The sequence below is a fragment of the Ascidia mentula genome, chromosome 3 (assembly GCF_947561715.1).
Source record: "Ascidia mentula chromosome 3, kaAscMent1.1, whole genome shotgun sequence".
Lineage (NCBI taxonomy): Eukaryota > Metazoa > Chordata > Ascidiacea > Phlebobranchia > Ascidiidae > Ascidia > Ascidia mentula.
Genome location: NC_138568.1, coordinates 5,878,502 through 5,903,417, shown reverse-complemented (window position 1 = coordinate 5,903,417; position 24,916 = coordinate 5,878,502). Strand labels below are relative to the sequence as shown.

The 24,916-nt window shown below is 37.6% G+C and overlaps 2 protein-coding genes across 3 annotated transcripts; both read right to left on the bottom strand.

Moving 5' to 3' along the window:
* Nucleotides 1-1,356: 1,356 nt before the first annotated feature.
* LOC145895444 (uncharacterized) lies at nt 1,357-24,603 on the bottom strand. The gene is made up of 2 exons (XM_082984253.1): nt 23,761-24,603; nt 1,357-1,441 (listed from the first exon to the last, which is right to left on the bottom strand). The coding sequence occupies exons 1-2, from the start codon at nt 24,597-24,599 to the stop codon at nt 1,357-1,359; spliced, it is 924 nt and encodes a 307-aa protein (XP_082840379.1). The 5' UTR covers nt 24,600-24,603.
* Nucleotides 10,935-12,938, bottom strand: LOC145894704 (uncharacterized). 2 transcript variants are annotated; one of them, XM_082983346.1, is made up of 3 exons: nt 12,121-12,938; nt 11,594-12,045; nt 10,935-11,464 (listed from the first exon to the last, which is right to left on the bottom strand). In XM_082983346.1, the coding sequence occupies exons 1-3, from the start codon at nt 12,517-12,519 to the stop codon at nt 11,380-11,382; spliced, it is 936 nt and encodes a 311-aa protein (XP_082839472.1). In that variant the 5' UTR covers nt 12,520-12,938; the 3' UTR covers nt 10,935-11,379. The 2 variants fall into 2 exon arrangements, with proteins under 2 accessions (XP_082839472.1, XP_082839471.1); XM_082983345.1 differs by having other exon boundaries at nt 11,594-12,934.
* Nucleotides 24,604-24,916: the final 313 nt, after the last annotated feature.

Sequence of the window (24,916 nt, the reverse complement as noted above, 5' to 3'; positions counted from 1 at the left end):
TAGGCTCGTGTAAACGGGGTTCGTATCCTGGTATGGTAAAAAAAATATCAAAATAATCTCGAAAGTTGTTTTCTCGGCAAGGGCGTTATTTCGCCAAAGTAATGAAACAATTTGGCATTGCATGACTTGCCACGTCCCCCGAATGAAGTTGAATGCAATAGAAATGTATGAAAAAATTACGGACCATGATGTCACACGAATCACTTTATCTTAACTTATCTTAACTCTTTATTTATTATCAACTACGAATCACTACATTACCCATTTTGCGCATTTCGAATAAAAATCCTAGCTTATAAATTTGGCCCCGAAGCTAGCTGGTTATCGTTCGCTATTTCTTCTTGGTTTAGCGTCGGCAGCTGTGTCGCGAACCACAACCAAGACCAGTGTAATGTGAGAGCTACTGACAGGGGTAACTGTTTCGACCCACTGAGCCTCACTGATGCAGCTGGTGCCTAGAAGGAACACAACTTTGTTCTACTCACCTGTGCAATAGTCGATCCGATGTGCAGTCAAGTGGTAACTTCTTATATGACTCTTGTGCTTTCGCATATTCGCTTGCTTGGTTTGCCAAACACGAAGCTAACTTTCTTTCACAGAACTGTAATAATTCTATCAGGCATTTCATTAATAGGAATACTCGGTCACGAGATATATTGTAACACCACATTTATTCACAATGCCTCAGATTAGGTTAATTCGCTACACACACGTTATAGGGCATTCAAAGATGTATTTACATTTAAAAGTGATCAACGAGGCGATGTAACTACTTTTGGTGACAAAAATCCACCGGCCTCTCGCTTACTTAGGAAGAGCATTAATATACGTCTGCACAAAGCAGAAAAAATTGATGGTACTTTTGCACACGATATACAGAAAAAGAATCATCAGGCGCTTGGAAACTACTGATAAAACAAACGATAGCATAATCAAAATACATCAGCCATTGCTTGGTAGCCTAGAAAGGTTCAAGTTTGTGTTCGTGGGAAAAGTTTTAAAACCAAACGCATTTCCCCAAACAAGAAACCGTATTTTGTTTAGTTCCAAGCGATTGTGTCGAACTTGCAGGATATGTCTGTAAGCCAAAGAACTAACTAGTCGAAGTGACGACTCTGGCACCAACCACGCACACGTACATATCAATGCCCATGTAAAGTGTATGAAGCAATGCAATACGTAGAAAACAGCATTATGGAGTAAATATGATTATGTTGTCTATGTTAGTACGAGGATACGAGCGTTTGTTCGGTAACGCATCTTTACAAAAGCAATTAACATGCAAGGAGACAAGGCTTTCAAGACTTTTTTTTAACTAAAACTGTAATGAAATTAGACCGAATATTATCAAACATATCACAAATAAAATTTTTCGATGTCTTCAGCCATTTTCTTTATACCAGCCCCATTGTATTTTCCGTCTGGTGTCGGTGGGAAAACCCTAAAAACACAAAACCAGCATAAAATCTTGCAACAGAATTTTGCATTGTTTTTGGAACCACTCAAATTATGGTTTTACGTTGGTAACTTCATTGGTATTTGCATTGTTTAGCTAACACATACTACTTACTGATCAATGATTTACTTTGCTCCATTTTTACGTAGTTCAGCTTTAGGTGCGTAGCATTTATTACAACTTGCGTCATCGTCATCGTCATCTTCATTTTTATGTCCCAATCCGTGGTCGTTAAAAACTGGTTGTAATTTTCCACTTAATCCGTTGTCTATCGCCAGTTTGATCAAAGCTGAAGTTGGAAAGTCTTTTAGATATTTGTGAACCCTCCAGCTTTCAATGTGACATTTTGCGATTTCCCAAACAATTCCACAGAATATGTGGCGGTATTTTGCCCCTGTCTCTATTATTGCATTTTGCATGAATTTTTTAAACTGGATTCTCAAGCCAGAACGAAACTCTTGCACAGATTTTTTGTCCACTCCTACAAACTTCTTGTCAATTCTACGTTTTTCCGGGGTCTTGTTATCGAATGCTTTGGCCCACATTCCTCTTTCATTTGCCTTCTTTCCGCCGTAACTGCGCAACTCAATCCATCATCGATTGCGCAACACAGTCAAGGATGCGGTTGTTTTGTTACTTTCGAAAAACAGAAAACAATTTCCATCTTTCATTAAGGTGGTGCTGTTTGTAATCCATATGAGGAGACGCAGAAATTGCTTCCCATTAAATTTGTCAACTTCTACTTTCAAATATTCAAAACGTTGTAAATTTAGTTGTTTTCCTTTTTTCTCGTGTTCTTGTCGAAAGGAATGTAATCTACCTTCGATGTCAACCCGGAATTCACCTTGAAAATCACTGATTTCTTCAACTATATAGTTACAGTCATCACCATTTCTCACCACACTGTTAAGAATTGATAAAACCTCATCAAACGAAATTTTTTCTACATCCATGTCGTAGTTTAACTGCCGTAAAATATATGGAATATGCAACAGAACTATTTCACGAGTAAGTACTGCTCTCAGATCAGAAACTTGCAGTATTAAAACACGAAGTCAACCTAACAATATCGAAGTTAGTTTCGACAAATGGAAAGTTCCGTAAGTTTAAGCTGAGTTTCGGTCACGTGATTTGCTCCACCAGTCCGAATGCTTCAAAACATTTGCTTTGATTTGTCACAAAAAGCGACGTATTTCGCAACCCTGTAACTGTTAAATGTGCGTTGGAGTTCATAATAATAACGCGTGACACAAAATCTTTTGTCAAATCGCTAGAAATTCCAATACATGAAAGCTAGGTTACTGTCACGAGATCTCTTCAAGCGGACTTTTAAAATAAATCTTGGTTTTGATAAAGGAAGTGAAAGGTTGTCCAACATTAACTAGAAATGTGCACGGTGTCATAAATCTGACAACGCGAAACGTACCCCTAAATTTACCGTGTGACGTATTGGATAAACTTTGAATGTTTGCTGGAATATTTTGTCGAGAGCAAAAAGTCATCCAGATGAGGGGTTCCTAATGCAAATGTTGCAATGTTATTATTGATATAGTCAATCGTAAATGTTTGGCACGATTGGTAATGAGCATTTACAACCACATCCTACATGGAGTTCTGCGTTTGGTCATACAAAGATACCAACAATCAGTCCGGGGAGTAAGCTAATCATCATATTAAGTGAAACTGTATATTGATATCGGAATTAAAGAAATCCTCAAATGCATGCTTCGACATGTCTTTCTCTGAAGCTTCCGGTACAAAAACACGTCATTATATTTAGAATTTGATTTTGGACCAGCTTTGTGTGTAACGCTCTAAATGAGCAATCTGATAAGTCAACAACAACTGATATTGTCTCACAACATATTTCAAGACTACTAGGTGATTGTGGCAGAATTTGAACTTTGGGTTAAAATGCTTTTGTGGATTTGTAACTTGAACCGTATGCAGTGGGGCATATTGTGCAGCACTGACCAAAGCTGTGAACGTATGTCATATTTGTTACGTGTTTTCCAATTGTCGCGGGTAAATTGTCAAGTCAACTTTTTAATGAGAAGTATCACAGGTCCACACAGTAGCCACTCAAACATAGAATGAATCATAAACAATGGATGTCGAATGCTTTACAATTGACTCTACTACGTCACAAGCTTGTTTACGATTGATGCGTCACCAACACGAAAGATACTTTTACACCGGGTCACAAAGTTTTTTCCAAACTTGATCTACAAATAAGCCTATGTAATATAGAAATCTGTGCGAATATTAACGCTACGATTTCGTGTATTTCAATTCAAATTTATAAACAAAATAACAGGCGGTGGCCCTGTTTACGCCTAATCATCAAAATTCGCACAGATTTCTGCAAAGAACGTGGTTTGAAGGTAAACTGAGGCGTTCTTCTTTCTTTTGGTGTCAACCATGTTTATGCTCTTAATGACACTCTTTGTACGTGGTTCACAAACTGTGCAATAGGATTGGTGAGTGTATCGACATATTTATCTATCCACGTAGTAGAGGTAAACATTTTTACCATTACGATCAACACGCACCACGCCACCATACGGAATCCAAGTTGCGGAGTGTTTACCGCGTTGATGAACCTGAGAGCAGCTTGGAAGAAAAAAAACGTAACTTGGTAAAGGCGCCCGAACATATAAGGAAAACACCTGAATGGGATTTCCGGCCAGAATGACCGGGGTTCGAATCCCGGTGTGGTAAAAATTATATCATAATAAAAGATTCTTGAAAGTTGTTTTCTTGGCAAATGCATATTTCGTCAATGTAAAAACCAATTTGGCACTGCACGACTTGCCACGGTTTGGTAACTGTTAAAACCTTTACGATATGACAATGGAAACAAAAAAAACTTCGCGCTTAATATCGAAAAACTATCAAAAATGACATTATGGATAACGATAGGATTTATGACTGTCAATTGGTTCGTGCTATAATGTTCTTAATTATAAAGTAGGTTTGTAGATTTCATGCAATTGTATTAGCAGCAACTGCAGGGATGTTGCCTGTCACAAAATATTGTTATGTTTGTCGCCAATGTGCAACTTAATGTTTAGTTCACCATATTGGGTATTCGTCTATTGTGACGTAGTAACCTGGAGTTTGGCCGCACGTGGAGCCTTGTGTTCATTTAATTAAAAACGCCGTAGCAATAAACATTTCGTCCATACCTGCTGTCCAAAAACCAGTTTAATTGGGTAAAGCATATCTTGCAATGCAACAAAGACCGCAGCATTTGAATTGGATTACATGAAGTCAAATGAAAACAACAGAAGCTCATAATAAAATTTTGGACTAGGATCTAACAAAAGCATACACTTTTTGCAACCGGATCGTTTTTCATCATTATGAACTACGACTGTCGTTTCACTATAATACCCATTTTTTGCATTTCTCATAAACATCATCGCCTGTAAATTGAGACCCGAAGTTCGCTCGCTATGGTCTGTAAGTTCTTGATGATTCAACGGCGGAGGCTCTCTTACGAACCATTTTATGTATCACAGGCCTAGTGTTACGTGGAAGCTGCAGGCACGTGTACACTGTTTCGACCTATAAGAACCCATCAGTGCAGCTGGTGACTGTGACACTGGACTAGCGGTAGACACATATGTCCACTTTGTGGTACCTTCTGGTTAATCGTCGATCCTTTGGGTAACCAAGTAATAACGAATCATATGACACATGTGCATTTGTGTACTTACTTGCTTGGTTTGCCCAATAGTAAGCTTAGTTCAACAGTAAGCTAACTAACGTTTTTCGTTTATAGGATACACGGTCACAACATATCTTGCATCACCGCATTCATTTACAATGCCTCAGATTAGATTAATTCGCTACACACACGTTATGGGCGTTCAAACTTTCACAAATTAACATTAACAATGATCAACGAGGCGATTAAGTAGTTACTTTTGATTATAAAATTGGATTAAAACTCCACCTGCCTCTCCCTTATTAGGCAAGGCATTATTAGACATGTGCACAAAAGAAAAAGGCTATCTTAACTTTGCACACAACACACCACAGGAATCAGTAAGCGCCTAACAGGTTTTTTAATCTTAGATTGTGTGAATAAACTCTGTATAAGAAAAAATCGGTCGATAATCTGTAAATTTTAGTACGGGAAAGGCCTACAGGGGCGTCATCAAATAAACAATAAGCTTAGGTTTACAAAATTAGCCGTGATAATTTTAACAGGACCAACTGTTACCCATTAAAAACGCGCTTTGTGATTCACGTTGTAATCGGATTATCATCTCGTGGCTCTATATTTTATCTAGAAGCATACGTGTGCCATAATATAGTAATATATATCTTACAAAACACGTTTTCAATTGATTTCTGTTGATACAGAAACAGCTGACCTTCGCAAATTATTTCGAGAAAGAGTGCTCAAAATCCTTTTTGTAAGATTTTGTGAAGAACATAATTGGTTGTGTTTTCTGTAGACAAATCACACAAAAAGTTGCCCTATTTGATTACAAAGCGGTCCTATGATACAGAATCTGGCAAGATTGATATTAATTGAAAAATAAAGCTTCAGGTTAATAATTGTGTTCACGGTGACAAGAGTGCGTACGGAAAGAACAAAAAATCTGAAGAAAACACAAAAATCACATCGAGTGATTTAATTAAAGGAACAAGTCATTATATTTTAAATTTGATTTGAGTCCAGCTTTGTGTGTGAGGCGCTGAATGAGCAATCTCATAACAGAAAACGAATACATTGCCACTAGGTGATTGTAGCAGAATTCGAACTTTGGGTTTAAATGCTTCAGTGGATTTGTAACTTGAACCGTATGCAGTGGGACATATTGTGCAGCACTGACAAAAGCCGTGACCGTATGTCATATTTTACACACCCCTAGAACAGTTATGCGGGTGTTGTGTGGACATTTAAATGATAACTACTGACAATATCGTTATTTCGAATAAGAGAAGTACTTGTTGCAAGGCAAGGAAATCTTGGAAACACTTTTTTCCAAGTAATGCAGTGTGAATAAAAATAACAACTGAAAAACTAAATCTGTCGCTAACATTGTATTAGACATATAAATAACTTCAAGAAAAACCTTTCAGATTTAATTGTTCGAAATTTGCAATCGAAATTTCAAATTGTTTTGGAACCGTGTCGATAAAAACCATGACAGAACTATTAACAGGAGTGCGGAACACAGTTAGTATCATCACTGAATGGATTATCTGCGGAACATTGGTTGCAAGTGTTTCCTATCTAACTTTCTCTGCGTTGATTTACCAAATATTCTGCAAAGAACGTGGTTTGAAGTTAAACAACCGCATTTGCACTGCGGCGTGCTTCTTCCTTTTGGCGTCAACCATGTTTATGCTCTTGGAACTTGCATGGACTCCCCTCAATGACACTCTTTGTACGTGGTTCACAAACTGTGCAATAGGTTTGGTGAGTGTATCGACTTACCTAATTTATCTATCCATGTGGGTGCGGCTAAATAATGCCTATGCCAACGTTGGATCCGAGGACGCTTGGGTTAAACGGGCAAATATTAGTGGCAAACTCATTTTAGGTGGTCTAACAATATTTCTTCTGTTACAAGTTGTTGGAACTTTCCAGATAGGATCAGAATTTGTGGAAAGGGATCTTTGCGTGAAAGACGATAGTCTGGCGGCTCTTGGGACAGTGTGCACAGTTGGCGTTCTCGTTGCCCAGCTTGGATTAATTATTCTGCTTTTTCTACCGTTGATCAACTATTTCGGGTATTTAAGTGGCATCGACAAAGTCTACAAACGTTGTGTCCGTTATGCCGTGGCCTGTTTTTTACTTGACATTTCCAAACTGATTATATTGTTGTATCTCAAGTCTAAAGTGATAGATTGGGGTTGGTTGACCGAACCGGTATTCGGTGGCACTTACAGACTTTGCACGGTCGGAAACATACTAGCTCTATTGTTTTCGTTTCCCGATGGAAAAAAACGTCTGTTTCCATTCGCGATGATCAATTTGAAACGAAGTTCGAAGGTCAGCTGCATCACGTCTGGTCCAGTTCATGGAAATATCATCACAAAACAAGAAGATACGTCCAACACTAAGATGGAGATGATTGTGTTTAAACCGATCAACACCGCGAAATGAAAATCATGTATTTTATGAAGTAATTGCTAAAACCACCGTAACAAACACAAAAAAGAAACAGGTTAATTGAACAATAAAGTATCTATATGCTTTTTGCAACATTAATGCCATGTATTATGTGCTCACATTCTGTTATAATAGTGGTGTTTTTTTCGTATTCTTTTCAGTTGTTTGTTTTCTTGTGCGCTGAATAAGGCAAACATAAATTAGGCATGTATAAAATTTGGTAAAATTCATTGTCGACAAGAAAAGGCAAACAATGCAGATTTGAACAAATCAAGTGCGGTGTCTGAAATCATGTTCAGGATATTACCGCTTAACATACGTGCTTTAGGCATAATCAGATTATGTTTAACCTGGCGAATGCATTAAATATGAATGTTGTTTTACGCAGTATGTCATCAAAGGCGCACTTTGCGTCAGAAATGCTATGTTACACATCGCTAGCCCTACATGTGGAGGTAAACATTTTTGCTGTTACGATCAATACCCGACACGCCATCCAACGGAATCCAAGTTGCAGAGTATTTACCGCTTTATTGAACCCGAGAGTAGCTAAAAAAAAACATAATTAATCGGTCAAGGCGCCCTACCAATATAGAGTAAACACCTGATTGGGATTTCCGGCCAGCGTTAACAGGGTTCGAATCCTGGTATGGTAAAAAAATATTTCAAAATAATCTCTAAAGTTGTTTTCTTGGCAAGGGCGTTATTTCGTCAAAGTAATGAAACAAATTGGCACTGCATAACTTCCCACGTTTCGGTGATTGTCATAAGACTATAGGAGATGACCATGGTAATAAAAAATTGCTCTTGCCATCGAAAATATAAAGAAAGGACATTATGGATAACATTAGGATTTGCGACGGTCCAGCAGACGGTGGTATAATGTTCTCAATTACAAAGTAGGTTTGTAAATTTTATGCAACTGCATTAGCGGCGACTGCAGAGCTGTGTATTGTTGTGTTTACCGCCAATGTGCAACTTCGTGTTTAGTTCAGTCATATTGGGTTTTATTTTTATGTGACACGCAATAACCCGGTGTTGGCCCTATGTGAATCCTCGTGCTTATTCAGTTTATAACGCCGAAGCAATAAACATCTCTGCGAATTTCTTCTAGCGGTATTACAGTTGGACGTCTAAAGCAGGTTCACAGCACACTTCCCGAAATTATCGGTAAAAGTGTTACGCATCATAACCCAAGCTAATTCGGAAGCGATTTCAAAGAAGTAGCTTAATAGGGATAGGTTCATTTTTTTCTAATTTTAAAGTAAAAGATCGAATTAATTTTTAAAAATATCAGTAAAATGAATGTGAAAAACAACTGGAAATTGGACTTTTTGGATTAAATCACCCGAAGACAGTTGAATGCAATAGAAATATATGATAAAATTACGGACTATGATGTCACAGGAATCACCTTATCTTAACTTGCATCTCTTTATTTATTGTCAACTACGAATATTTTTTTTCACTACATTACCCATTTTGCGCATTTCGAATAAAAAAATATGAATTTGGCCCCGAAGCTAGCTGGTTATCGTCGCTATTTCTTCTTGGTTTAGCGTCGGCAGCTCTGTCGCGAACCATAAACAAGACCAGTGTAATGTGAGAGCTGCTGACAGGGGTAACTGTTTTGACCCACTGAGCCTCACTAATGCAGCTGGTGTCAAGAAGGAACACAACTTTGTTTTACTCACCTGTGCAATCGTCGATCCGATGGGCAGTCAAGTTATAACTTGTTATATGACTCTTGTGCATTTGCATATTCGCTTGCTTGGTTTGCTAAACACGAAGCTAACTTTATTTCACAAAACTGTAATAATTCTACCAGGTCTTTTCTTGAATAGTAATACTCGGTCACAACATATATTGTAACACCACATTTATTTACAATGCCTCAGATTAGGTTAATTCGCTACACACACGTTATAGGGCGTTCAAACATATATTTACATTTAAAAATGATCAACGAGGCGATTAAGTAACTACTTTCGGTAATAAAAATCCACCGGCCTCTCGCTTACTAAGGGCATTAATATACATCTGCACAAAAACAGAACGCATTACGCCACCATACGGAATCCAAGGTGCGGAGTGTTTACCGCTTTGATGAACCCGAGAGCAGCTTGGGAAAAAAAGTGTAACTTGGTCAAGGCGCCACCCCATATACGGAAAAATCCTGAGTGGTATTTCCGGCCAGGATGACCAGGGTTCGAATCCCGGTGTGGAAAAAGTTATATCAAAATAAAAGATTCTTGAAAGTTGTTTTCTCGGCAAATGCATATATCGTCAATGTAAAAATCAATTTGGCACTGCACGACTTGCTGCGGTTTGGTAGCTGTTATAAGACTTTACGATATGACCATGCAAATAAAAAATTTTCGCGCTTAATATCGAAAAACTAACAGAAATGACATTATGGATAACTTTAGGATTTATGACAGTCAATTGGTTCGTGCTGTAATGTTCTCAATTATAAAGTAGGTATGTAGATTTCATGCAACTGAATTAGCAGCAACTGCAGGGATGTTGCCTGTCACAAAATATTGTTATGTTTATCGCCAATGTTCAACTTAATGTTTAGTTCACCATCATGGGTATTCGATTAATGTGACGTAGTAACCGGGAGTTTGGCCGCACGTGGAGCCTCGTGGTTATTTAATTAAAAACGCCGTAGCAATAAACATTTCGTCCTTACCTGCTGTGCAAAAACCAGTTTAATTGGGTAAAGCATATCTAGCAATGCAACAAATACTGCAGCATTTGAATTGAATTACATGAAGTCAAATGAATACAAAAGAAGTTCATAATAAAATTTTGGACTAGGATCTAACAAAAGCATACACTTTTTGCAACTGGATCGTATTTAATCATTATGAACTACGACAGTCGTTTCACTATAATATCCATTTTTTGCATTTCTCATAAACAGCATGGCCTGTAAATTAAAACCCGAAGCTCGCTCGCTATGGTCTGTTAGTTCTTAATGATTCAACGGCGGAGGCTCTCTCTTATGTATCACAAGTCTAGTGTAACGTGGAAGCTGCAGGCACGTGTACACTGTTTCGACCTATAAGGACCCATCAGTGCAGCTGGTGACTGTGACACTGGACTAGCGGTAGACACATATGTCCACTTTATGGTACCTTCTGGTTAATCGTCGATCCTTTGGATAACCAAGTGGTAACGAATCATATGAGACTTGTGCATTTGTATACTTACTTGCTTGGTTTGCCAAATACTAAGCTAACTTTCTTCAACAGTAAGCTAACTAAGGCTTTTCGTTTATAGGATATGCGGTCACAACATATCTTGTTTTACCGCATTTATTTACAATGCCTCAGGGTATAGGTTAATTCGCTACACACACGTATACACATAAAGATTCAACAGGCGCTTGGAGGCGACTGATACAACAAAAACAAACGATAGCTTAATCAAAATACAGGTACGATTAGAAAGGGAAAAAAGTTCGTGCTCGTTGGCAAAATTTAAAAACCAAACCCGTTTTTCTTTAAAACCAACAAGGAACCGCATTGTGTACAGTTCAACCCCCATGTAAAGTGCATGAAGTGGGTCAATACGTAGCACACGGTGTTATCGAGCAAATATGAATGTGTTGTCTATGTAACAACAAGGATACGAGCGTCTCTTCGGTTACGCATATTCACAAAAACACTACATGCCACAAGTCAAGGCGTTTGAACAAAATCTTTTGATTATTTTTTTTGTAAGAGAAAAATTGTAAACGACTAAAAGCACTAAAATTAGACAAACATTATTTTACATATCACAAATAAAATTCCTGGGTGTCTTTCGCCATTTTCTTTATAACAGCCTCATTGTATTTTCCGTCTGGGGTCGGTGGGACAACCCTAAAAAACACACAACTAGCATAAAACCTTGCAAAAGAATTTTGCATAGTTTTTGGAACCACAAAATTACGGTTATATGTTGATAACTTTATTCATGTTTACATTGTTTTACAAACACATACTACTTACTGATCAATGATTACTTTAGCTCCTTTTTCACGCTTTTTAGCTTTAGGTGCGAAGTATTGATTCCATTTCGCGTCATCGTCATCGTTATCCTCCTTTGGAACATCATGTCCCAATCCGTGGTCGTTAAAAACTGGCTGTAATTTTCCACTTAATCCGTTGTCTATCGCCAGTTTGATCAAAGCTGAAGTTGGAAAATCTTTTAGATATTTGTGAACCTTCCAGCTTTCAATGTGACCTTTTGCGATTTCCCAAATAATTCCACAAAATATATGGCGGTATATTTCCCCTGTCTCAATTATAGCATTTTGCATGAATTTTTTGAACTGGTTTCCCAAACCAGAACGAAACTCTTCAACAGATTTTTTATCCACTCCTACAAACTTCTTGTTATTTCTTTGTTTTTCCAGGGTGTTGTCATCGAATGCTTTGGCCCACATTCCTTTTTTAATTAACTTCTTTTCGTCGTCACTGCGCAACTCAATCGAACAACGTTTGTCCAAACCTGTCGGCGCTGTGTCTGGCTCTACCGCCTTTTCTCCATAATTGCGCAACTCAATCCAACAGTAACTGCGCAATACTGTCATCGCAGTGTCTGGTTTATTACTCACGAAAAACACGAAACAATTTCCATCTTTTATCAAGTTGGTGCTGTTAGTAATCCATATGAGGAGACGTAGAAATTGCTTTCCATTAAGTTTGTCAACTTCTACTTTGAAGTATTTAAAACCTTGCAAACTTAGTTGTTTTCCTTTTTTCTCCTGTTCCTGGCGAAAGTAATTTAACCTACTTTCTATGTTAACTCGGAATTCACCTTGAAAATCATTGATTTCTTCAACTGAATATTCACTGTCCTCAGTATTTTTAACATCACGTTCAACAGTAAGCATTAATAACACATCATCAAATGAGATTTGTTTAACATCCATGTCGAAGATTAACTGCAGCAAAATATATGGAATTTGTTCCGCTATTCGTAAGTTTTTTACGAGTAAGTACTCCTCTCAGATAGGAAGCTTTCAGTAATTAATTAATGAAGTCAACCTAACAATATCGAAGTTAGTCTTGGCAAAGGACAAGTCCGGTAAGTGTAATCAGGGTTGCCTTCACGTGATTTGATCAATCAGTCCAAATTCTTTGACTTATCAAAAAACGTATTAATAACCTTGTGACAGGTAAATGTGCGTTAGAGTTCATAATGATAACGTGTAACACAAAATCTTTAGCCAATCTCGGCAAATAAATGTTACATATGTCTATCAAAGAGCAGATCAAAATTATTATCCACATTTCACACTGATAGTAGTGATATTAATACTTGGCATAATGCTGGAAAATATCTGGTAGAACACAAAAATGGCATTTGCTTTAGATCTCAACTCAGAACTTTGCCGTACATAACACCACCTATTTCCACTTCAACTCGTTTGAAAGGGCAGACCAACACTGACACGAACGGGGCACAACAATGGGGGGTATGAAGCAACGAAGCTTGAAGCGTGGGTGAAACTCCAGTTTTCACCATGAAAACATTTCAGCTTTCCTTACCGCCAAATTGAATTATAACTATACAGATGTAAAAATGTTGTGAGCAATTCGATATTCAATACTAGAGCAATTCGAAGAATTCCTTTTGTGAATTGTCGCAATTCACACGGATAAATTTAGAACTAATCCTATTCTTACAACACGAAAACAGATTCTGTAAATCAATCTCTTAGTGGGTGTATACAAACGTTACCGACTACTGAGAACGCTTGGTGGAGAAATACTTTCATATACATTCATACATTCGGTTTCCTGCCAATTTGAAGGGAAGGTAATGGTACTGACTAAACTTCAATTAAAGATGGCGTATTTGAATCAACGAAAAATTAAGCAAATAAATAAATTTCGTCACGCACTATCGAGAGTAAATGTTGACGTGTAACCTGTCAGGAAGTTCAACGTATATGTTGGAAAGCACAATTAATGCTATTTCTGGTACGTCGTGTACATGAAACACAAAGCAATTTCCAACTTTCATGAAGTGGCTAGTTGTAAAACGGCCAACTCTTTTTTAAGCTTGTCTCGAAACTCTCCCATAAAATTCCTGAACATGTTGAGCAAAACTCATTTTAATCGACTCAATGGTGAAATTAAGCGCCTTAATAACCTTCTTAATTGATAACATTTCTCTTGTATATTTCTTGTATAACTCAAAAAACATACAAAATTTTCCCCAATAAATATAAAGCAATAGTCACAAGACAAGTGTGTCATACAACAATGTTGTCCTGGAGGTTATTGGGCAGCCACACCACGCTACAGGCAGGCCTCAGACGAACGGGGCATAACAAAGGGTTGGTATCTTTCATTGAAGCTAGAAAAACAAAGCGTGACCGCCACGGAACCATGAAGGGCGAAACTTTAGTTTTCACCATCAAAACATTTCATCCTTCGTTACCCAAGTGAATTGCAATTCAGGTGTTTACATGGAGTGCAAATATTAGAGCAGTTCGTCGTTGTCGGATCATCGACACAGTCTCTGCGCGTAAACAAGCGTATCCGCCTATTGACAACGCTTGGCGGTGCGGAAATACTTTGCGTACATTCGATAAGACGGTTTCCTGTCAATTAAAAGGAAAGGAAAATAATAACTTAAAAATAAAAAACATCACAAAGACAATTAAATAACATCAAGGAATTCATTTTAGGTTTAGTTGTGCGAATATTGCAATCGAAATTGCAAATTGTTTTGGAACTGTTTTGGAACAAAATTAACAGGAGTTCGGGACACAGTTAGTATCAACACTGAATGGATTATCTTCGGAATATTGGTTGTCAATATTTCCTATCTTTCTTCAGCTGCATCGATTTACCAAATATTCTGCAAAGAACTTGGTTTGAAGTTAAACAACCGCATCTGCACTGCGGCGTGCTAATTCCTTTTGGCGTCAACCATGTTTATGCTGTTACTACGTACATGGACTCCCCTTAATGAAACTCTTTGCACGTGGTTTATAACCTGTGCAATAGGTTTGGTGAGTGTATCGACTTACCTAATTAACCTATCCATGTGGGTTATGTGGAGGTAAACACTTTAGCTGTTACGATCAATACCCATCACGCCACCATACGGAATCCAAGTTGCAGAGTACTTACCGCTTTCTTGAACCCGAGAGCTGCTTAGAGAAAACCATAGTAAATTGGTCTAGGCGCCCGACCCATAGAGAACACCTGAATAGGATTTTGGGCCAGGATAACCGGGGTCCGAATTCCGGTGCGGAAAAAATATATAAAAATGAAAGATTGTTGAAAGTTGTGTGGTGAAAATGACACATTTAATGCTGTTCTTTATGCTTTGTTTTATCATCTGTGTTGTTTATTTAAAACACTCCTTATTACATGAGATGCGCACAACATATCGCACCCTTCTTTTGTTTTTATCTGTTTCTGGCACTCACGTTTTATCAAATTCCCCTTTGGTTTATTTCCGCACTATAGTATTTTTGTATGTTTGCCATATCACGTAACGCTCCATTGGTTTATGGGCGCCTGACTCGATAACCTTTATGGTTTTATCGGTACCCATGCCTTTTAATTTCCTTTTATATTGTTCTTTGCGTAGTTGCTCTTTTCGCAAAATAAACATGACTTAATAAGGCGTTGTTTGGTTGAATGGCCGGTGCAAGGAGTGCTGTGTGTATGATCGGTTAGTCTTGAGATGGGCGTCGCGCTGTCCGGTTGTTTTTAGTGTTTTCAAACAAGTAGTTTTTATTGAAGCGTTTAGTGGCGTTTACTGGTATTGTATGTACGTTTTGTCTTCGTTTTTATCAGTGGTTCGTTGAAAAAATTCAGACGCCCATTTGGTGAAACCAGTGTGAGGTATTTTCGCTGTAGTGGTGAGCCGTTAATACAGGGTCCGTGTCTTTTCTGAATTAGGGAGGCAGCGTTGGGTTGCCGAAATAATTCCGGGACAGTTATTTTCTCGGCAAGTGCATTATTTCGTGTGTTTGTTATAGGACTATAGGAGCAACATGGGAGCTGCAAGCAGGTGCACACTGTTTCGACCTGTAAGGTTTCATTAATGCAGCTGGTGACTGTGGGACTGGGCTAGCGTTTAGACAAGCAGGCACACATATTTCCACTTTGGGGTGCCTTCTGGTTAATAGCCAAGTGGTGACGAATTATATGAGACTTGTGAATTTGTATTGCCAAACAGTAAGCTAACTTTATTTTTCTGAACGTTAATTAAGGCTCTTCGTTGATAGGACACGGTCACAACGAATCTTGTAACATCACATTTATTTACAATGCCCCACATTAGTTTATTTCGCTACACACACGCTATAGGGCATTCTAAAAAGCACTGTGAATTGGGCATTTGAATTGAATAACATGAAGACAAATGAATGCCAAAAAAGTTTACGATAAAATTTTGGACTAGGATCTAACAAAAGTATACACTTTTTGCAACCAGATCGTCACTACAATAGCCATTTTGTGCATTTCTCATAAACATCATCGCCTGTAAATCGAGTCTCGAAGTTCTCTCGCTATGGTCTGTTACATCTTGATGTTTCAACGGCGAAAGTTCTTTCACGAACCATTCTATGTAAACAGACCTAGTGTAACTTGGAAGCTGCAGGCACTTGTAAACTGTTTCGACCTAAAAGGACTCATCAGTGCAGCTGGTGACTGTGACATTGGACTAGCGGTAGACACATATGTCCAGTGTACATTATGGTACCTTCTGGATAACCGTCCATCTTTTGGGTAGCTAAGTGGTAACGAATCATATGAGACTTGAGCATTTGTATACTTGCTTGGTTTGCCAAATAGTGAGCTAACTTTCTGCAACAGTAAACTAACTAAGGCTTTTCGTTTATAGGATACACGGTCACAACATATCTTGTAACATCGCATTTATTTACAATGCCTCAGGGTATAGGTTAATTCGCTACACACACGTTATAGGGCATTCAAACTTTCACAAATTAATATTTACAATGATCAAGTGGGCGATTATGTAGTTACTTTTGATTATAAAATTGGATCCCCATCTGCCTCTCGCTCAATTGGGCAGGGCATTATTAGAAATCTAAACAAAAGGAATAAAGCTATCGTACCGTAGCACAAAACACACAGCAGTCGCTTGGAAACTACTTTAACGACAAAAACAGACGATAGCATAATGAAAATACAGCTGCCATTGCTTGGTAGCCCAGCAGGTTCAAGTTCGTGCTCGTGGGAAAAGTTCAAATACCAAACGCGTTTCACAAAACAAGAAATGGCATTTTGTTCATTAAGTAACGAAGCTTGAAGCGTGGGCGAAATTTCAGTCTTCACCATGAAAACATTTCAGCTTTCCTTACCACTATAATTATTATCATACAGGTGTAAAAATGTAGTGAGCAATTAGATATTTAATACAAGAGAAATTCGATGAATTCCTTTTGTGAATTGTCGCAATCACGCTGATAATGTAGAATTAATCCTATTCTAAAAACGCGAAAATAGATTCTGTAAATCAATCTCGAAGTGCGTGTATACAAACCATACCGACTACTGAGAACGCTTGGTGGAGAAATACTTTCATATACATTCGATACGACGGCTTCATGCCAATTTGAAGGAAAATTTACGCTACTAACAAAACTTCACAACCAGCCTTTTACATTTACATATATCGGTGGCGGATCTGGAACAAGATGATACAAATTTTGTTGCACATTTACTCAAAAGTTAATGACGCTTGAATTAATGATGGCGTATTTGAATCAATGAAATATTAAGGAAACAAATAAATTTCGTCACGCACGTAAATGTTGACGTGTAATGGCCTGCAAGGAAGTTAAAGATATATGTTGGAAAGCAGTAGTGACGTTAGGATCACCAATTTCCACCTTGGGGTATATTTGACAATCTTAAATATCCTTTTACAAGCTGTAAAACGGTGAACTCCTCTTTGAAACTTGACTTAAAATTCACCCTTAAAATTTGGCAAACCATGAACACGTTCAGTAAAATTCATTTGAGTTGGTTCGATGCTGAAATTATGCAGCTTAATAACCTCCTTCATTGAAAACATTTCTTTTGTGCAGGCCTTGTGCTTTTGTTTAAGTCACAGAACATGAAAAATTGACCACGATATAGTACAAAGCAAATGGTCTCAAGACCAATTCGTCGTATAACGATGTTGTCCTGGAGGTTAATAGGCGACCACACCAGGCAACAGAAAAGAGTCAACATTGTAAAACTGGAAAATCCCCATAAATGGAGGCTAGGTTGCTATCACGACATTCTCTACCAGCAGGCTTTTCCGAAAGCAAAGTTTTGAAAAGGGGACATTCCCGTGAGTGGAAGCCATGTTACTGTCACGTGATTATTCCAGCAACCTGAAAAGCCTTACAACGTTTGTATCCGTACGATTCTGGTCAAATATAAAGTATTTATTACCATGGTCATTATACGTCCCGCTTGTCACTGTATGAGACGGTGCAGAATGATCACAACTTTAACCAATGTAATAGCACGTATGGTCTCGTCGTAAAGGTTTATTATGATTCACGTTTTCTCGGTTCTACTTCAACTAGAAATGTGTATGGTGTCGCAAACCTTGCACCACAAAACCTAAACTTACCTCTAAGTTTACCGTGTGACGTATTACATATAGTTTAGTTGTTTGCTAGAATGTTTTATCGAGAGCAAATAGCCATCCAGATAACGGGGCCCTAGAGCAAATGTTGCCTGTTGTTATTGATATAGTCAATCGTAAATGTTCGGCACGATTGGTAATGAGCATTTACAACCACATCCTGCGTGGTAACGAGTTCTGCGTTCGGTCATACAAAGATACTAACGTATTGCTCAGGGAGTAAGCTAATCATCATATAAAGGGAAACGGGAATATTAAATTCGGAATCAAAAAAAATCCTAAATGGATGTTTCAGCGCAGGAGTATTTACCATGCTTGGATGTTTCAACATATTTTTTTACCATGCACTACAAATTTAAAGCTTTTAAGTTTATTGTACATTTATTGGTATATACAAACGCAGTGATTAATGAATAGGATTTAAATTCAAACGTAATATCGTTCTTTATAACCCCGGCTTCGGGAACAATTCACAATGACAAATATACTTGTTATGATAAACACAAAGGTACAACTAAACAAAAACCTTATACAGATCCGGCAAATGTCTTGTAAACCCGTGATGTTGCTGAGAATTTTACAAATATGGGATCGCTGACCAATCAACAAATGGAAAATATGCCAACAATTGAAAAATTTTGTATATATATATTGTGGTAAAAGACAATTTTGCACGTTGCAAAATAATTAAATTCTACTTGGATCATCTGATGCTTACGGTGCGAATATTTTGCACCATGATTATCGATTCCTTCACAGATAAAACTTCTTGATATCTTCAGCTACTTTCTTTACATCGTTTATGTTGTACTTGCCATCAGCGCTTGCAGTGAAAACTCTAAAATAATTACGCCACAATTGAACATTGGAATCGCATTTTATGGTTATATATTAGTAACTTTATTCGTATTTACATTGTTTAGCTAACACATACTACTTACTGATCAATGATTTCTTTAGCTCCCTTTTTACGTAGTTCAGCTTTAGGTGCGTAGTATTGGTCCCATTTCGCGTCAACGTTATCGTCATTTGGAACATCATGTCCCAATCCGTGGTCGTTAAAAACTGGCTGTAATTTTCCACTTAATCCGTTGTCTATCGCCAGTTTGATCAAAGCTGAAGTTGGAAAATCTTTTAGATATTTGTGAACCCTCCAGTTTTCAATGTGACATTTTGCGATTTACCAAATAATTCCACAAAACAAATGGCGGTAGACTGCCTCTGTTTCAAATATTGCATTTTGCATGAAATTTTCAAACTAAGATGCGAGATTCGAACGAAATTTCTGGACAGTTTCTGTATCTACCCCCAAAAACCTTTTATCTACACTTTGTTTGTTCAGGACCTTGTCATCGAATGCTTTGGCCCACATTCCTTTTTCGATTACCTTCTTTTCGCCGTAACTGCGCAACTCAATCCAACTGTCATTGCGCAATACTGTCAAGGCTGTGTCTGGTTCGTTGTTTAAGAAAAACACAAAACAATTTCCATCTTTCATTAAGTTGGTGCTGTTGGTAATCCATATGAGTAAATGTAATAGTTGTTTTCCATTTAGGTGGTCTATGCTAATTTTGAAATAGGTCAAACTCTTGAATTTCAATGGATTTCCTTTCTTTTTCTTTAGCATCCGTACAGACTTATTCAACCGTCTTTCAATTTCACCGCGAAATTCACTTTCAAAATCACTGATTTCTTGAATTTTTATCAAACATCCATCAGCAAGTTTAATCGCAATGTTAATACTGAGTTCCGACAAGAGTTCATCAAACGAGATTTCTTTAACATCCATACTTTAACACTGACATACAAAATCAGTGCTATTGCTTCCCGGCAAAGATGTGATCGAATTTCCAAAGCCGAGTGCTAGAAGCTCTTATCTGACAATCCGACTTCTGTGTTTCAAAGTTTTAGTTGTTATACGCAACACGGTTATAGTAAATGCGTAATCCTTTCAATGATCCCCAGTTGGTAATGTCACTGCAAAATTCAAATTTACAGCCAAAAACATAACAATCATGAAAAAGCTGAGTTCCTCTGAAAACGTTTTAACTGCTTTTATTCGAAGCCGATATAGAAGCATTCATTGCCCTTTTGTCCAAATAGTATGATGCTTGCTTTACCGTGTGACGCACTAAATATACGTTATATGTTTGCTAAAAGCTTTTCTCATCCAGAGCAAACAGTCATCAACACAACAAGGGCATAAAGCAAAGTTGTGTTGTTGAGAGGGATGCATCAGTCGAGCGTAAAAGGTCGGCACAGTGTTAGGGAGCATTAACGATGAAATTCCACCTGGTACCAGTTTCACCGTTCAGTTATGCTCACGTATGCTAAAAATCATATTCCACCGTAGGATGAAAGTTTTGACAATGGGGAACTCCCTTGGATGGAAGCTGGGTTGCTGTCACGTGATCTGTTCCAACATAGGGAAGACCGTAAAACCTGATAAGATCTCATATTGGTTTAATCTGGCGCTTTATTCTCTAGTTTAATCTGGTTTCGCTGCAAGTGACATGCCAAAGCATATGCGAGGAATGATAATGAGAGGTACTATGTCGTGTGCTGGTCGGAAGCGAACTGCGAAGGACGTGACTACAGTTTGTACAACTTTAAACATTTATAATACAGCGGATATTCCTTGAAAGATTTGATCAATTTAGCTAATTTTCTTCACTTCCAGCTATCAATTTTAACTTTTACTGTTTTGTCTGACACTGCAGCAAATATGATTATTTGATTATTGTCATAACGACTCCAACAAAATAGGATAAAATCGTATCAGTATTACAACACTTAATAAATTAAACATAGAAAAAGCCAAACCGACACCTTTACAACCAAGATCCATTCCTGTGTAGTGAGTATAAGGGTAATTAATTCTAGCGATGTTTTCTAAAAAGAAAAAGCTTCGTGGAATCAACCAGTGTCCATTCGTCAAAAATGTGCGGTGTGAGGCCGATACGTTAATTTTACACGTCATTGAATGTTTTCTTCAAAAACGTTTGATAAAAATAGATAGCATATTATCTCAATATCAAAATTTCACTCAAGGTCAATTCAAAACTCGCGAATTATTTCAAGGGCATCTCGAGGATCAGCTAAACGCATACTTGTTAAACCTGTTTTTTATAACCCAAGAATACAAGAAACGGTTTAAGATAGCAAATAGGAATATGTTCGACTTTTTTGCAATCAACGTAGGAAGGCGAAACACATTTCACAGGTCAATAAGTGCGGCATTATTAACTGTATTCTTTTAAGCATTACCGACGGACAGCTTATCGATTGCAACCGCTCACTGCAATTAAAAATGATTGACGAGCGACATTGTGTAACCACGCAGTGGCAAAGCACGTGGAGTGTGACTGGTCACCTGGGCGTGCTGTTAAATTGACTGTTTTCAAATTGCGTGGTTTTCTGATACTGTAATAACATGGAAAATTGGGTAAAGAAAAGAATTATTAAACTGAGGAAACACAGAACAGTGAAAGCGAACACGCTTTGTGTCGTGAAATAGAAAATGAAAATGATTTGATTTTCGGTTTTTCAAGGCGTGAAGAGTAATATTAGTATCAACATTAAGCGGGCCCCTGATAGGTTCAAGCATATCAGTGCTAAATCGCAGTCACAGGGAATTGATGAAGTAGCTTTATAACTAAAATTGGATTTTTTTATAATTAATAATCAATAACCGATAAATATTTTTGACAATAGATCGATCCCAAATGTTTTGTCAGTTGCAATTAATTCTCCAATAATGAGAATTTCCGTGAACCGCAGACTATATTTATAAAATTATCGATTGAAAGCGGTTTGCACAGGATTTGTAATATGAGCTGAACGTGGACGTCAAGTTAAAGGGATTCAGGTTAGGGTCTAATAATGACTCGGAAAATGCCTTTGATACATTTGTTGAGATGTAAATTTGAAATGCTCCAAAAAGGCTTTCATAGTGCAGATGTAGCTAAAAAATAGTTTAGTTTTAATAGAATAATATATTAGTGCTTTAATAGGAAGTTATTTGCTAAAATGTTTGATTAACGGAATTACCTTTTTCAGGATTTTATTTCAGCAAAGCAAAGGTTTGTTTAAAGTTAGTTTGTTAACTTGACTAATGTCAAACAACACCACAATGGCAGGGCAAACCACTGAAGGTCGAGGCAAACTTAACATCGTCATCGAATGGCTGATTGCAGGATCCTTGGTAATAAGTGCTTGATTTATGATGATTTGCTATAGCCAACCACATCCTGCATGGTGACGAGTTCTGCGTTCGGTCATACAAAGATACCAACGTTCAGCCCGGGTAGTAAGCTAATCATCATATTAAGTGAAACTGTATATCAATATCGGAATTTGGATTAAAATGCTTCATCGGATTTGTAACTTGAACCGTATGCAGTGGGGCATATTTAGTCGCATTGACAAAAGCCGTGACCGTATGTCATATTTTACACAGCCTTCAAACAACAAATGTAGAGTTAGGCAAATGCTTGTGTTGACGTTTAAATGATAGTTCTTGGCAATATTGTTTTTTCGCATGAGTGGAATGATGTTGCAAGGAAAACAGATCTTGGAAACACTTTTTTCCAAGTAATGCAGTGTATCAGGCAATTGTCACAAAACTGTAAATAAAAATAACAACTCAAAACATAATTCTGTCACTAACATTGCAAAAACATTCAAACAGAATCAAGAAATTCTTTTCAGATTTAGTCGTTCGAAATTTGCATCACAAACTGATTTGGAATTGTGTCGTCAAACACCACGACACAATTGCTATCAGGAGCTCGGAACACAGTCAGTATCATCACTACTTCAACAGTAAGCTAACTAACGTTTTTCGTTTATAGGATACACGGTCACAACATATCTTGTAACATCGCATTTATTTACAATGCCCCATTGCTTGGTAGCCCAGAAGGTCCAAGTTCGTGCTCGTGGGAAAAGTTTTAAAACCAAACGCATTTCACAAAACAAGAAACCACATTTGTTCAATTCCAAGCGAACGTGTCGAACTTGCAGGATATCTCTGCATGATATACACATAAAACCAGTAACTTACTTGCGAAAGATAAAGTCTCTGAACCACGCACACATACACAGTTCAATGTCGATGTATATGAAGTGAGTCAATACGTGGCACATAGTGTTATCGAGTAAATATTAATATGTTGTTTATGTAAGAACCAGGATACGAGCATCTGATCGGTAACGCATATTCACAAAAGCAATTAACATGCAAGAAGACAAGGTTTTTAATACTTCTCAACAAAAATTGCAATGACTAAAATTAGAAAAACATCATTTAACATATCACAAATAAAATTTCTCGATGTCTTTCGCCATTTTCTTTATATCAGCCTCATTGTATTTCCCGTCTGGTGTCGGTAGGAAAACTCGAAAAACACAAAACCAGCATAAAACCTTGCAACGGAGTTTTGCATTGTTTTTGGAACCACATAAATTACGGTTATACGTTGATAACTTCATTTGTATTTCCATTGTTTTACGATCACATACTACTTACTGATCAATGATTTCCTTTGCTCCCTTTTTACGTAGTTCAGCTTTAGCTGCGTAGTATTGGTCCCATTTCGCGGCATCGTCATCGTCGTTTGGAGCATTTTGTCCCAATACGTGGTCGTTGAAAACTGGTTGTAATTTTCCACTTAATCCGTTGTCTATCGCCAGTTTGATCAAAGCTGAAGTCGGAAAATCTTTTAGATATTTGTGAACCCTCCAGCTTTCAATGTGACATTTTGCGATTTCCCAAATAATTCCACAAAACAAATGGCGGTATCTTGCCTCTGTCTCAATTATTACATTTTGCATGAATTTTTTAAACTGGATTCGTAAGCCAGAACGAAACTCTTGCACAGATTTTTTATCCCTTCCCACAAACTTCTTGTAATTTCTTTGTTTGTCCAAGGTCTTGTCATCGAATGCTTTGGCCCACGTTCCTCTTTCATTTGCCGCCTTTTCGCCGTCACTGCGAAACTCAATCCAACAACGATTGTCCAAAACAGTCAGCGCTGTGTCTGGCTCGTTGTTTACGAAAAACACGAAACAATTTCCATTTTTCATTAGGGTGGTGCTGTTTGTAATCCATATGAGGAGGTGAAGAAAATGCTTTCCAACAAATTCTTCAACTTCCACTTTGAAATATTCAAAACCTTCCAAATTTAGTCGTTTTCCTTTTTTCTCGTGTTCTTGGCGAAAGTAATTTAACCTACTTTCTATGTTAACCCGGAATTCACCTTGAAAATCATCGATTTTTTTAACTGAATATTCACTGTCCTCGGCTTTTGTAACATCACGTTCAACAGTAAGCATTAATAACACATCACCAAATGAGACAACATCCATGTCGAAGTTTAACTGCAGTAAAAGATATGTAATATAGTTGTTGCGCTATTGAAGTTTTTTACGAGCAAGTACTCCTCTCTGATCGGAAGCTTTCAGTAATTAAAACGCAAAGTCATCCTAACAATGTCGAAGTTAGTTTTGACAAAGGGAAAGTCCCGTAAGTGCAAACTAGGTTTCTGTCACGTGATTTGATCAATCAGTCCAAATGCTTGACTTAATCTATAACCTTGTGACAGGTAAATGTGCGTTAGAGGTTATAATAACAACGCGTAACATAAAACCTTTAGTCCGTCTCGGCAAATAAATGTTATATATCT

Coding starts and splice junctions, on each gene's coding strand:
- LOC145894704 (XM_082983345.1), bottom strand. CDS start 12,519: ATGGATGTTAAACAAATCTCATTTGATGATGTGTTATTAATGCTTACT. Junction 11,465..11,593: donor GCTAAAGTAATCATTGATCA/GTAAGTAGTATG, acceptor TGTGTTTTTTAG/GGTTGTCCCACCGACCCCAG.
- LOC145895444 (XM_082984253.1), bottom strand. CDS start 24,599: ATGGATGTTGTCTCATTTGGTGATGTGTTATTAATGCTTACTGTTGAA. Junction 1,442..23,760: donor GCAAAGGAAATCATTGATCA/GTAAGTAGTATG, acceptor TTGTGTTTTTAG/GGTTTTCCCACCGACACCAG.